Source organism: Antrostomus carolinensis, unplaced genomic scaffold, assembly GCF_000700745.2.
Source record: "Antrostomus carolinensis isolate BGI_N321 unplaced genomic scaffold, ASM70074v2 scaffold5460, whole genome shotgun sequence".
In the NCBI taxonomy this organism is placed as follows: Eukaryota; Metazoa; Chordata; class Aves; order Caprimulgiformes; family Caprimulgidae; genus Antrostomus; species Antrostomus carolinensis.
Window position 1 is genome coordinate 1 of NW_010286312.1, and position 13,779 is coordinate 13,779.

Sequence of the window (13,779 nt, forward strand, 5' to 3'; positions counted from 1 at the left end):
GGGCGCGTTCAGGCCGAGGTGGCCGAGGTGAAACTAGTCCTGTGTCCTTCTGTCCTCTGGCAGTGCCGGGTTCATAGCCGGGGCGGGGGACGCCACTTCAGTTGCTTGCGAGTGTCCAGAAAACATGTGGGTTATTTTCTTTGCAGGTGCCTCGTTTGCCTTGGTGTAAAACCTGGCTCTGATTAGAAACTCTGACCCGAGTTACCCCCATGAAAGACGTTTTCTGCGTGTCACAGTGGGGCAGCGTAGGAGCTGGTTGGCCTTGCTGTTTTTGTGCAGGGTTTTTACTGAAGAGGCTTACGGCTGCTTTGTAACGTGTGGGTTAACAGGAAGGCACACGTATCTATCTCTCCCTAAAAGTACAGTCAGGAAACCCTGACTTACAAAGATTTGGTGTAACGTGTACTGACAGTTGCTCCCCTGACAGAAGGTTGCCAGGGAACCCTGCAGTTCCGTGCCCGTCTCCTGTTTGGTCAAACAGAATTGCAGCTTTCCCTCATTCTTGTGACCTTTCAGTAAAAAAACCTAATAACCAAACAAAAACCCCTCAGTCCATCATTTTGCCATAGTACCACCTGGTCTGCCAAGGCTGACAGCCTGTTCTGTTCCAGGGTCCTCTTCCAGCAGGATCTAGGTTGCTGTTGCACACCCAATGAAGTCCAGTTAGCAGGCTGCTGGACACTTGGTTGTAGGTCTGGGTTTCATTTTTTGGGGTCTGCTGTTGGACTTTCTGATGCTAAAGGCAGAATTATTGTTTACTTTAGAATTGATTTCCTAGTTTTTAAAATGAAAACAATGAAATGTGCCAGCCTTGGCACATTCCTGTTGTGAATTGATGGTGGTGTCTCATGAGAAGATGGAAGGGGCAAAGAGTTATGCAGTGTAGGCCCCCTATGTTCTCTGAATTGCATTCTCAACACTGGTCTTAAGTAGGAGAATTAATACCATTCTGGCCCAAATCTCCCACAAGATAAGCCAGATGTTGCAATGGGCCACTCTGTTGTCGAACCATTGCAGAAGATTAACCCCTGGGCCCTGTGGAACAGGTCACAGACCTTGGGTTTATGGTTTATTGGTGTTTGGCTTTGTTTGTTTTTTCTTCTAATGTTTCTAGTAGTTGTCACACAGTAATGATGCCAGAACCCTCGCTTTTGACTTTTCCCTTTCTACCTGTCATCACCACACAGTTTACATGCTACCTTAAGTTGTTTCTCCAGAATGTACAAGAAGTAATTACTTAGTAGTTTCAACAGGCTGTGAACTTTGGTCAATTGATTGGAAGGTTTGCTAAAGAAATTACAGTGTAGCTGGATATACTCACAGGCTGTTGTTTAATTTCTTGTTCATGCTGTGCATTTAATGCAAGTTTAACAAACTCCTGTAGTTGTGAAGTTCAGGGATTGTATGTGTTGGAGGAAGAAAAATGAAACACCCTTTGCTTCTCTGCTATGTCTTTGCCTAGTATCTCTTAACTTTATGTAAGATAAAACTGGAAAAAGCAAGTTCAGCTCCTAGGGCTTGTCTGCCTTGGGAAATCTGGAGGTAGCATAGAAAGTGTGAAAGGAAACAGAAACGGTTGGTTGGTTGTCTTGGAAAAACTGCTTTTGTGTTATTTATCTTTTCCCTGTCTGCAGGCAGGGGTCAGCTGCAAATGGGGAGCTATTAGGGCCCAGCTGAGAGGCACTGAACTATCAGTGTTCTCCTGTACAACGGTGATTTTTACATGGGATTCTATCTCAGTATAGGTAATTTCAGGAAGCTGCTACTGAAGATGTTTGCATCATTTCTTGTGCTGCTTGAAGTTATACCTTGGAGGGTTTCACTTTGTGTAGTGTCACTTTATTTCTTTCTAATTAAAAGTTTTGGTTTTTCAAAGGGATCCCTCCTTTGGTGCTGCCTGACCAGTGAATCCTTTAAATACTGGTCACACAGAACTGACAAACTTAAACTGGAGGAGGGAAGATGATGTCCTTGGATGGGCCGCAGAAGACCATCAGTAACCCGGTAACTCCCCTGTCATGTCAACAACTTCTCCCTCGGGAAATGGGACTTTGCTGTTTTGTGTCAATAGCTGGTACTTGTACTGTTTTGCACAGCGAGGGCTGTTACTGAGAACTCTTTGCATTGCTCAGGTATTTGAGGGACAGTGTCATAGATGACACGTAAGAGCTGATGGCATTTAGAAATTATGCTGTAAGCAAATGAACACTTCACATACAGGTCTTCCAAAACAGGAAGGAAGTCATGTTGGCCTTGAAAGATTATCCTTTTTCATACACAGCTCATGTGAATGTCTGGCGTTTTTGCAGAATGTGCTGGATCAAAAGTGAAACTATAATAAGCATTGTTTTCACTCCTAATTCTCTGTAAACATGGGTGGTGCCTGTCAGCCTTCGTTAAATATTTTTTTGTGGTATTTGCAACTTCAATCTGAACAATTAAACTTGGAATCTTTTCAATAGTTGATGTCCTACCTTACAGTAAATCCTGTTCTGTAGGGAAGACTTGAGCTAACAGGATTCAGCAGCTGCAGCGAGTGGATGTGGCAGAATGTTGTTTGCCTAGCTTAGAGTCTGGAGACTTTCTCTGAAAAGCTCTAGTATTCTCATGATCTTGGACAATGGCCTGACACTGGCATGTGGCTACAGGGATGGATGGGAGCTGTGTTTTTTGCTGTATCTTTAAAAAGGTGGTTCTTTTGAGCTTGCAGGAAATAGTGTTTTCAACATTCTGTGCTAGAACTCTAAAAATACTGAAGTCTGTAGCATATCTCTGTGGAGCTACAGTAGTGCAGATCTGTACAGAACTTCCTGATCTGTTGCAGCTTTGCACTGATACACACCTGTGCCCTCAGGGAATCTGATTGTTCAGTCCCACTCTTGCAAAGTGGATAGAGTTAGTGTTGATGGGGGAATAGCTTCAACCTTCTTCACAAGAACCCAGCTGGCAGAGGAAGGAAAGCTGTGTGGAAATTAACTAGAAGGTGGAAGGACTGAACTGCAACAGGAAAGGGAGGATGAAAGCTGGTAGATGGGAATTTTGGTGGGAAAGGAGGTGTGAAGAGGAGGTGTAGGAGGTATTTAGGAGAAATAATCTGTGTAAGGAAGAGAGTAAGAGTTCAGCAAAATTGGGTGGCTGCAAGGTGACTGATGAATATGATAGGTGAGAAGAGCAGGCTGGAGAATATAAAGGGGTAAACTAGGGCTTAGGGGTCAAGAGCCTAAGGTGGGAATAAGAGTAAGTATTTGGGATTGAAATATGGAGGCAGAGTTGGGAAAAATTGTGTTGGTGACCTCAGGACAGCCTCCAGCTGAGCCACCTGCTCTGTCTGACCTTGCTTTGATCAAGGCATGGGGCTAGAAACACCAGAGGTGTCACCTCAGCCCTTCTGGGATTCTGTCACTTGTGTGATACCACAAGATGTAGAAGACAACAGTAAGTTAGGTTTTGTGCAGTGTGTAGGTTGCTGAGAAGGGAGGTGGTGAGAAGGCAGAAAAGGATGTGGATCTGCTGGCAGAAATGATCAACACTCTGTATTTGGACAATTTTTGCTGTCATTCCCCCTTCCCTCCTCAAAAATTCACAAGAATAGGTGTTGACAAACACATTCCCTTTTCATATCTTCCTGTTTCACATTATTTTATATATATATATTTTTTTTTTTTAAAAAATAATTTCAACTTGTCCTTTTATGGTCCAATATTCCATTCAAGAGTAGTATTTCCAGTCTGTTCATTTTTTTGTTATTAAATTACTGGAACCCCTGTTTGCAGTTGATACTTCATTTCAAAGATAACCTAAAATCTTATGCACTGTTCCATAGATCATGGATTTTTTTGGGGAAAAAACCCAACCAAACAAAAAACAACCTTGGCAGAAATTGGTGTCTGTTAACCAGAGCAAATGCAATATTTGCTACCTTTTATTGCATTTTTTCAATCTAAAGCACATGTGATGAGATGCAGACTTAAAGTTTTGCTTTCAGATCAGTCTCCTCTGAACTCCCAGAGTTTTCTGTTAAAGTGTTCCCCTTCCCTCCCTGAAACGCTGGGTGCACCGACTGGTGGGGCTTCTGTCGGCGTGTCTGAGCCTTTGCCAGAGAGCCGTGCTGGGGTGTCTGGGGCTTTTATTTTAACTGACACGTCCCCTCCTGTGGCTTAACAACTCCTACTGTGTTGCCATTTCAGTTTAGCATAACGTGCGTGTTATTGACATGGAAGAAAAAACAGGCTTTGAGCCAGACTGCATACTGTAAATACCATAAAGACAGAGACCCCCAAACAGGGCTATTTCAGTGCACCTTGCAGTTCTTAGCTCATTAGGGTGAGGTATTTTGTGGTGTTTGTTGTGTAGTTTTTACTAAGAAGATTCTCTGTAACATAGTGTCTACTTTTCCCGTGGCCATTTTCTGAAATGGAGCAAGAACGTGCAAAAAGGCAGCTGCTGTGGTCTGGGGTCAGAAGGGTTGTGGAAGTTGCTACCAGCAAAGCTCTGATAATAGTCAGCTCTTGACAATGACCTAACTTGAACTGAATCCTCTTTATATGCTATTAAAAGTGAGGCAATAAAATATTCCCATTTTTCTTTTGAGAGCTAGGAATGGAGACTGGAGATTTTAATTTTATCTGAGAAGCTTAGTTTTCATAGGTGAAAATTTGTTGGGTTTTTCCTTCCCATTGTGGTGTGTATTTAGTGCTTCTCTACTGTTTATTTTAAATGAAATGCTAGTTGTGTTTATGCACTAGAGCACCACATAATTAAGTATAAGAATACTATTTTTAAAACTATTATGGGGGGGGGGTTTTGCCTCCATTACAAATTGTTATTTGAATCTTTTTTTTCTTTCTTCCCCCTGCTTCTAGATCATTCCATATGTTGGGACAATACTTGGTGGTCTTGTTCCTGGAGAGCTGATTGTGATACATGGGACTGTTCCTGATGATGCAGACAGGTAGTGGCTGCGGTGGCGTCACCGAAATCAGGAATGAATTTCTTAACATCAATGTAGCCTTAAGAAGCAGACATTCTTTATTACAGCACCAGATGCACGGGGCATCATTCCACCTCTTGTGCATCCCGACTTATCCCTCTACAAAAGCTTTATACTATTAAAACATGCGTATTAATTTCTTTTTCCAAGAGATTATTAACATATTAATGCCATTTCCAAGAAGTCATTAATATATTTAAATGTCCTTTTTGCATGTGTACTGGTCGTCTTCAGGGTTGTCTGATGATTGTAGAAACTTTTGTCACTCTGCCCTTGAGCTGAATTTTTCTCCTGCGCATGCTCAGTTCATCTTTTGGCCTGTTTACAACACTCCTGTCTCCACAAAAACGGATTATTCTGGCATCGCAACCTTATCTACCGTATTTTAAAGATTTGATGCCTCAAGTCTCCTTATTATCTGTTTCAGACTATAAACTTGACTAGGCCTGGCAGATATGTAACTGACTTTCAATGCCACATTGTTTAAGCAGAAGGGTATGTTCTTTCAGAATGGTATCAGTGTTGCTTTTTGCAGTGTCAGCATATGAACAATAGTGTACTGGATAAAATGTTTCCAGGGATCCTACTTATGATAGCACACAAAGGCTTGATCTAAATCCTTGTGGTAGCAGCAGAGGGAGTACAGGTTTAAGTGGTTAATGAAAGCTTTGTGATGGCAAGTGGAGGATAAACTAATTTTTTGCTTTCTTCCAATCCTCTCTTCTCTCTTTTTGCTTTGCCTGCTTTGGCATTTTTTTCCCCTGTCATAGCATATGTCTGCCTGTCTAAAGAGGTTATCTGAGACTAGCAACATTGATAACCAAATGTGTTGCATGAGGGAATTGACTTGAGCTGGGATAAGGAGGTATGAACTAGTGCATGTGCCCAGTATGGGGGTTCTGTTCCCTGACTTTGCCCGAGGTTCATTTGGTTATTCTACTGAAGATGATGGGAGGGGAAGTGGTGAACACAGTAAGTGGGGAGCTTACATGATACTGTTGAATACATATTTAGATATTTTAATTCCTTGTAGTAAATCATGGGAGAACCTTTCACAGATGTGTAGGAGTAGTTGGACAAATATGAGGTTTTTTTTCCTTATCCAACACGACTCATTGTATTTGCCTGTTCTGAGGCTGCACAGTAATAAAACTCAAGTGTATTGAACTTTTAGGTGATTTCTTGACAGATTGACTCGAATGTGATTTGTTTTATTTTTATGATTAGGTTCCAGGTGGATTTACAGTGTGGCAGCAGCATAAAGCCTCGAGCTGATATAGCGTTTCATTTCAACCCCCGCTTCAAAAGGTCTGGCTGCATTGTTTGCAACACACTGGAGAGGGAAAAATGGGGCTGGGAGGAGATCACTTATGAGATGCCCTTTCAAAAAGGGAAGTCATTTGAAATTGTCATCATGATTTTAAAGGATAAATTCCAGGTGAGTCTGGATTGATTCTTTATCCATAACCAGTTGTCAGGCAAATGAAAGAGAGATATTTTGTATACTTTACAATTAATAGTTGGAAGTGTTGGTTTCTGTGTTACCTAGGTGTCATCTAAATACAGAAAAGTTAGAAGCTCTTCTTTAAAGTGGTTCTAAGTAAATAAGACCTTCAATTTTGTGCCTATTTCCTCTGAGTTGCATGAGTAGGCAACTAACTTGGCGCTGTAGCTAATGGCTACTCCACCCTTCCCTTCTTATGTGCAAAGGGTTGACCTTAGAATAAACCTGTTTTGTGACTGGTGTAGGACAGTCCTCTTGGGTGAAACATGTGAGGTGTATTTGTCTTGCTCTGTTACACTGCACTAATGGATTCTGTTAGATTGGTAACACCACATGGGTGGTAGAAACAAAACGTGTGAAATACAGATTTTAGTGTAGGCAAATAAATCTCCCTCATAGTGATGGAAAGAGAGACTGAATCATGGACGAGCTGAACTCTGAAATTTCTAGGACACTCTCTGCTTGTGTACCAAACCAGTATAAAAAAGGGATACACACATACAACTTGATACATGGCTGTTATAATGTGTGTTTAATACAATTTTCCTATTTTGTTTCTTATCTCTTTAGGTGACTGTAAACAAGAAGCACTTGCTGCTCTACAACCACAGAATTAGCCTTGAAAGAATAGATACTCTTGGAATATATGGCAAAGTGCAGATCAAAACTATAGATTTTGTTTCTAATGTAAGTTACATAGACAACTGACTTGTTCCTTTTCTCTGTCTTGCTAAACTACAGAATAGAATTTGTGGGGAAAAGGAAGTAAAGAAAAGCAGCTACACAGTCTTAACGTCAGTAGCAAGATTTTTTTTCCCCTGCATTTCAACATACGAGTGTCATGTGAGGATGTCTGTCTTCCCATTTTAGTCTGGAGGTTAGGGGCAAAAGGGTGGCAAAGTTTACAGCTTACGAAGTTAGCAGGACAGATGGTATAAGACTTGATTGGATACTGGATCTAGGAATGGATTAGGCTTTTCAAATACTGAAGGAGCTCCAAAATGAACTCTCAGTATTCAGTGCTTCTAAGTGACATGGTCAGCCATGTCTATAAATTTTTTTGGCTTCCAAATGACAAGTTCAGCCACAGCTGGAACTGCTTGTACATGTAACCTTGTTTTTCCTGATAAAATGACCAAATTGTTGAATGAACTGAGAAGTAGGAGTGTACATTTATTTATGGGAGGTAAGAAGGGGTGTCCTTTCTAGAGGACTTTGTGGCTTGACTTGCACTTGGACCAAACTGCAGTGAATTTAAAGTGACGGCAGTGCTGTGCTCGCCCTCAGCTGCCAGCTCTCCTAGAGAAAGTAAACCAACAGGGAGGAGTAGAACCATGTTTTCCCCTGTGCAGAAGGAGAGATCCTTCTGCTCTGGAACTGGGAGACTTTCAGAACCAAAAAGGAAGGTGATAAATTCCAGGGAGATACGGAAGGCAAATGCCTTTTCCCTTTCTTCCTGCCATTCGCTAAGGCAGCCTACCTACTCCTGTGTAGTATTCTGGGTCTCTTCTGCCCCATCCTCACTGCATTGTGGGCAAAGCTTGGATCTCTTGCTGCCAAACATCAAGTGTATTTCAGGTCAGCAGACTAATAACTGTGTTGGTAGAAGGTGGAGATTCGGGCCTGAGTGAAATGAGGTCTCGCTGATTATTTGCAAAGCCTATATACAGACTTTTGTGGGCCCCATCACTTGGCCTTGGACCTGTTGCCAGAATAGTGTTACTTCAAAGCTGTCTGAGTCCTGGTCTTGGAGGACTGACTCTGAGAACAGCTTGAGGGCAAGTAGGTGCTGTAGGTTGGTTTCTGTCCCAAGCACAGAACAAAACAGAGTTGCTTTAGTCTGTGGTTGCTGATGCTGTATCCTTTGGGGAATAAAGGAATGGAGAAGGACAATTGTTTCCTTTTTGTCTTTGCTTCCAATATACTCTTCTGAGGAGGAAGATGGAGACTTGTATTGAAACAGACAAGCTGAGGATACAATCTGCCAGCACTAGGCTGGAACTGTATCTCTGCATGGCCATGTTGCTCATCTCCCCTTCCCATGGGAAGGGACAGGGATGCAGAGAGCTGCTTAGAGTCCCAAGGCCCACTGTGTGGACCCACCCTGCTGATATTCCTACCCCAGTGAGGAGAGCTCAGTGGGTACCTTCAGATACTAAGGGCTTAACAATGTTCTGACTGTTAAATAAAGACTCAAACTGTAATGAAGTGGTCTTTAGAAATCTCAATTTGGCTTCAGCAATTGATCTTCGGGACTTTTCCTTGGTTTGTAAGAGTTTGGCTATCTTTTTCTTTACCATAGCCCTAGGTTTCCACGTTAACAGCTCACCCTTCAAAGCAGCACAGATCCTTATATGGTTCTAAACCAACTTTATGTTAAAGCTCTATGATGTTAGCAATGACATCTAAATATCTTTCTTTCTGCAGTCTTTACAAGGCTCTCAGCCATCATCTCTAGGAGTAACAAAGATAAACACAGAAAATGTACGTATGTTTGTAAAAGGTTGAATGGATCTCCCTCATGTCTGATAAGCTAGTTAATGTTGTTTGTTTTCTCTTGTAGGGGGAAATGCCAGATGGTTCACAATTGGTAAGTGTCTTGTGTTGACTTGTGGCAAATGTCAAGAGTAAAAAAAAACCAAAAAAAATCTCAGTTATTAATGAAAAAACATGCACAGAACAAGGGAATTGAGAATGTACTGGGAGATGATCACCAGTGAGGCTTTGTAGAGAGTAGTCCTCTTTGCTGCTGCTAGTAAGACTATTAGTTAAATCATTTAGAAAACCCAAAAGATAAACGCAGCATCTTGCAGCCATAAACAGAGAAATAAAAAGTGAAGTAACCTCAAGTTTTAGAGGACCAAATCACATTAAAAATTTTTTTCAAATAAGCATACTTAGTTTTCTCTGCCTTAGGGAATACCTGCAAAACAAAAGTTAATGTGTGTGTCTCAAAACCTGTCTGGCTACATCTTCTTGCTGACAGATCCATGCTTACCCTGTAATATACTTCAGGTGGCTGGATGCAAGCATTGCACTTTAGGGTTAGAACTTGCACTCAGCTGGCACGGAGCATAGACAGAGTGAGTGCTCATCCTTTTGCAAAAAGCTGTACAGGTGGACAGTATCCAGACTGGAGTAAGGACCATGCTCAAATTGAAAAGGATTTGGAAGCCAGGAATATATAGAAATAGAATTTGTGGAGAAGGTGAAGTTGCAGTGAGTGCCATGATTTTAGTTGTCTTGTTACTTGTCAGTCTGCCTTCTTCAGTCTTCTTTCCAAAGCCAAATAATATGCAATATTGTCATTTGCAAGTGGTGGATTTCAACAAAAAAATTAAAGGTTAAGTACTCCATTCACTCCTTTTTCCTGATCAAAATAACTTCTAACACAGTGAAAAAAAGGCAGATAAAATACTTGAACTGTATCATTATGAGCTGGTGCTAGGAGGACAGAATACTCAGTGACCCTGTTTCTAGTACTTATGCAACTGGGTGGGACTACACACCTAGCATAAGTCTAAAAGCATAACTGAAGCTTTCAGAGAGGAGAGGTTGGGATGTCTGTATCTGAATAATTATGTGATACAAACTTAAGTTAGTGCAGGGAGTTTTGTGCTTACTTTTTTTTTTCCCCCCTCTTCTTCTTCCCCTCCTTCCACCATTAGTAGTGGCAGAAGTAGTTGTACATAGTCTTTATTTTGAATCCAAAGAAAAAACCCAACACATTGATATGTTTATCTCAGTGTAACTTTTCCAGTATAGTATTAGTAACCTAGAACTCGTTGGTTGGAATAACTTTAGCTATAAATTGCAGTAGGCTAAATTTCTTCCTGACATAATAAAGCTCAGCTTGTATATTGAAAAAAAAGTAAGTCACAGCAAAAATTTTTTACTGGTGGTGTTCTTCCAGGGGGTTCCCTATGTTGGGAAACTTGATACTGCACTTCATCCAGGACACACAATTGCCATTAAAGGAGAAGTGAATAAAAACCCAAAGAGGTAAGTGTTACTGAATTTTTCTGCTCTTTAACTGAGCTACTCTTGAGAATGAGCAGGCTTTTACGTTGCCTCAGTATATCCTTACTCACTTGCAAATTTGCATCTGGAATCATCTGAAACTACAGTCCAGTTTTCTCAGGAACCTGCAGGATACCACTTTAGGGAGCAGCTCCATTGTGAAAATTGAAGGTAAAACCTCAGTGTCTTGCCTACTAAATCTGCATCATTCACAAGATTGTGTGTCTGTTCAGGATTTCCATTGTGCAAGGCATGTGAGCACACATACCACACAAAGACAGCTTTTATTCTAAAGAGATGCAAGAGTAAGATAACTGACAGAAGTAGGTGCAAATGAGCAGGTTAGATGAGCTGCTGGTGTCTTCAAGTGCTGCATTTACAACATTTCACTTGAGTGCTTCTCAGACGAGTCCTTGACTGTATGTATAAATGTGAAGGTGCCTAACTGACAACAGCTAAGTGATGAAAGCTGGTAGAAGAGTATGAGCTCTAATTTTGATAGCAAATTAGGAACAACAGGTGGCAAAGATGACATTTTCCCAACATGATTTAAGGGGGTGGGGTGGGGGGTGTGCAGCACAGTCAAAATGGAGCTGAGGAAATGATTGTGCTTCAGCATGCCCTTTGCTTGAAGGGTGGCTTTGGCTCTGCAGAAACATGCCTAAAAATGAAGCAATTAATTAGTGCAAATGATGAGAAGCATGCTTTTTATGCTGAGTATATGCGCTGTACTCCTGCTTCCTCAGAGCACCTCTCTTCCCTGCAGCTGAACAGCACTCAAGAATCATATTAGTACTGGAACATGAGGTCTAGAAATCTCATCAACAAAGTTTGAACAGGCTTTAAATTGGACAGGATAATGAATACTTAGGTAGTAGCATTTGTTTTCCTTCTTTGGCTTGAAAAGCTTATTAGCATATTTCAAGTGCTGAATGTACTGCTTATAGGTGTGAAGCGGCTTTTGGGTGTTAGTTAAAGCATGGCAGGTTGTCTGCTCTTTGTGTCTGTGCTTTTAAACATACAGATATTTATAGAGTTTGTAAGTTATTTGATGTCTTTCACTCAGTTCACACAGTTGTAGATGTTCCTTTTTCTCAGTGAAAAAGGAATTAACAGCTTGGAAGTGTGGCCTGTTGCTGTATTTCATATCTGGACTAAGCAGTTCTAGGCTTCTCAAAAGAGGGAAATAACCTGACAGCTGGAGCTAATTTGGGGGAGGAATGTTTCTTCTTCAAATGCAGTGAGGTCTTTGCTACAGGTTGAAGCATTCATTTGAATTTGGATGACTTCTCTCTGATCACTTGTCCCCAGAGCTCCCCTTTAGGAACCCTGTGTTGTGGACGTGTCTGAGATTGCAGAGTATTCATTCAGCCCAGGCAGAGCTATGCTGCCTAGAAAGTAACACTTTGTGTGCATGGTGTCCCACCAATCCTAAATGTACAGAGAGAATCTGCAAACTTTTCCTAGAGTTTAACCAGTCTGTTGGCAGAAATAATAGAATGTGTTTAGGTAAAACAAAGCCTCCCACTCTCCACTGCCTGAGTTAAGAGAAAGAGATGGTGGATGAAGTAGCACTGTGTTTCTGTGGGAACACTGCTTCCTAGTGATGTAGGGCAGCAGCACTTGGCTCAGTACCTCCTTGCTGACACATGTACAGAAAGCTGTGAGTGATGAAGTAGATCGAGCAGGGCCATGTCCCACATTTGCTGCCTCCAGCAAAGGTTTCTGTGTGAAGGACACAAATGTATGTTAACTGCTTGGTTCTTCAGGTGAATCAGCTCTGGTTCCAGAACAGTTTTGAGTATTGGCTAAGGGCTTGGTAAATAGCATGGACTACTGCATCATGTTTATAAACTCTTGGTATAGTAAACTTTAAAAAAATATCTTCCAGCTTTGCAATAAATCTGAAATCAAGTGACTCAAAGGACATTGCATTACATCTGAATCCCCGAGTGAAAAACAAAGTTTTTGTAAGAAACTCATATCTTCATGACAGCTGGGGAGAAGAAGAAAAGGAAGTTGCCAACTTCCCTTTCAGTCCAGAGATGTACTTTGAGGTAAGATAAACTGAAACAGCATCGAACTGGTAATTATGCCAAAAGGAGTAGCAGTGGTGCTTAAACGTCCTGTCATTAATACAGATTTAAATAAAACTGCCATTGCTGCATTTCAGTGTGTTGAGAATGTTTAGGATTAAATGGGACCATAGGGAGCAGAGATTTGATTTGGTTTTAATGACAGTTTTCTTTTTAAATAGTTGGAATAATTCAGCCTGTGCTCAGAACAAATTTGAACTGAATTGAGTTGGACTTGATGATCCTTATGAGTCCCTTCCAACTTGAGTTATTCTGTAAATTTTATTCAACTTCTGTTTTTTAAAAATGTTCCTTTGCATGAAACATTCTTTGTAACAGAACCAGGGCTTGCCCAAGTCAAGGCTACATTATCAGGTTGTTTTTCATGGCTTACTTGAGCTTAAAACTTAACGGTTTCTCTTCTTGCTTTTCAGCTGATCATTTTCTGTGACGCCCACCAGTTCAAGGTTGCTGTTAATGGTGTTCACACTCTGGAGTACAAGCATCGTTTTAAACAACTGGAAAAGATCGACATAGTGGAAATCATTGGAGATATTCAGTTGTTAGATGTGAGGAGCTGGTAGTTCTTTTCAATCAGTACTAAAAGAATTAAACCTCTTCTAATAACAGTGCCTCCTTGTCAGGTACAATCAGGTGCTGACTAACGCTGCGCCTGCCTTTATCTATCTAGGCTTCTGCGTCTGGCTGTCTCAGTTAGGCGAGTACCAGAACCGCTAATGGCGAGATTAAATCCTCCTCTAGTTTACAGTACCCTGGCAAGCTAAGTAAGTGTTTGCTCAGATAAATCTCCTGTATTACTGAACCTAGCAATATGAAAATGCTGCATCATACTGTGTCTAACAATTGCACTCAGTATGTTTAAGTTAAACTACTACTCATCATTCCTTGATAGCATACATTCTATATTGTGAAGTAGAAATGAGACTGAAATAGGATCTGAAGATATGGTTATCCGTCCCAAGAGGGACATTGATAATTCATTTAAAATAGAATTATGAAATATGCTCTTCTTAGTTTATATTAGCAACTGTAACCTTTTTACTGAGGCTGGATTAAGCAGTTGACCCATCAGTTCTAGCAAAAGGCAAGGAGGAATTTGATCTTACTTCTTAGCCTGTTCCTGCAGTAGTACCTTCTCTGACATTCATGGTTATGTCACCTCCTGCTTC

The 13,779-nt window shown here is 41.1% G+C and overlaps 1 protein-coding gene across 2 annotated transcripts; it reads left to right on the forward strand.

Moving 5' to 3' along the window:
• Positions 1 to 1,874: 1,874 nt before the first annotated feature.
• Positions 1,875 to 13,494, forward strand: LGALS8 (galectin 8). 2 transcript variants are annotated; one of them, XM_010163294.2, is made up of 9 exons: positions 1,875 to 2,004; positions 4,863 to 4,951; positions 6,218 to 6,428; positions 7,065 to 7,181; positions 8,922 to 8,978; positions 9,058 to 9,084; positions 10,408 to 10,496; positions 12,406 to 12,571; positions 13,024 to 13,494. In XM_010163294.2, the coding sequence occupies exons 1-9, from the start codon at positions 1,963 to 1,965 to the stop codon at positions 13,171 to 13,173; spliced, it is 948 nt and encodes a 315-aa protein (XP_010161596.1). In that variant the 5' UTR covers positions 1,875 to 1,962; the 3' UTR covers positions 13,174 to 13,494. The 2 variants fall into 2 exon arrangements, with proteins under 2 accessions (XP_010161596.1, XP_010161668.1); XM_010163366.2 differs by lacking the exon at positions 8,922 to 8,978.
• Positions 13,495 to 13,779: the final 285 nt, after the last annotated feature.

Excerpts from the sequence above, each read along its gene's own strand:
- LGALS8 (XM_010163294.2), top strand. The coding sequence starts at position 1,963 with ATGATGTCCTTGGATGGGCCGCAGAAGACCATCAGTAACCCG. Across the intron at positions 2,005-4,862 it reads AGAAGACCATCAGTAACCCG|ATCATTCCATATGTTGGGAC; the intron begins GTAACTCCCCTG and ends CCCTGCTTCTAG. Across the intron at positions 9,085-10,407 it reads TGCCAGATGGTTCACAATTG|GGGGTTCCCTATGTTGGGAA; the intron begins GTAAGTGTCTTG and ends GTGTTCTTCCAG.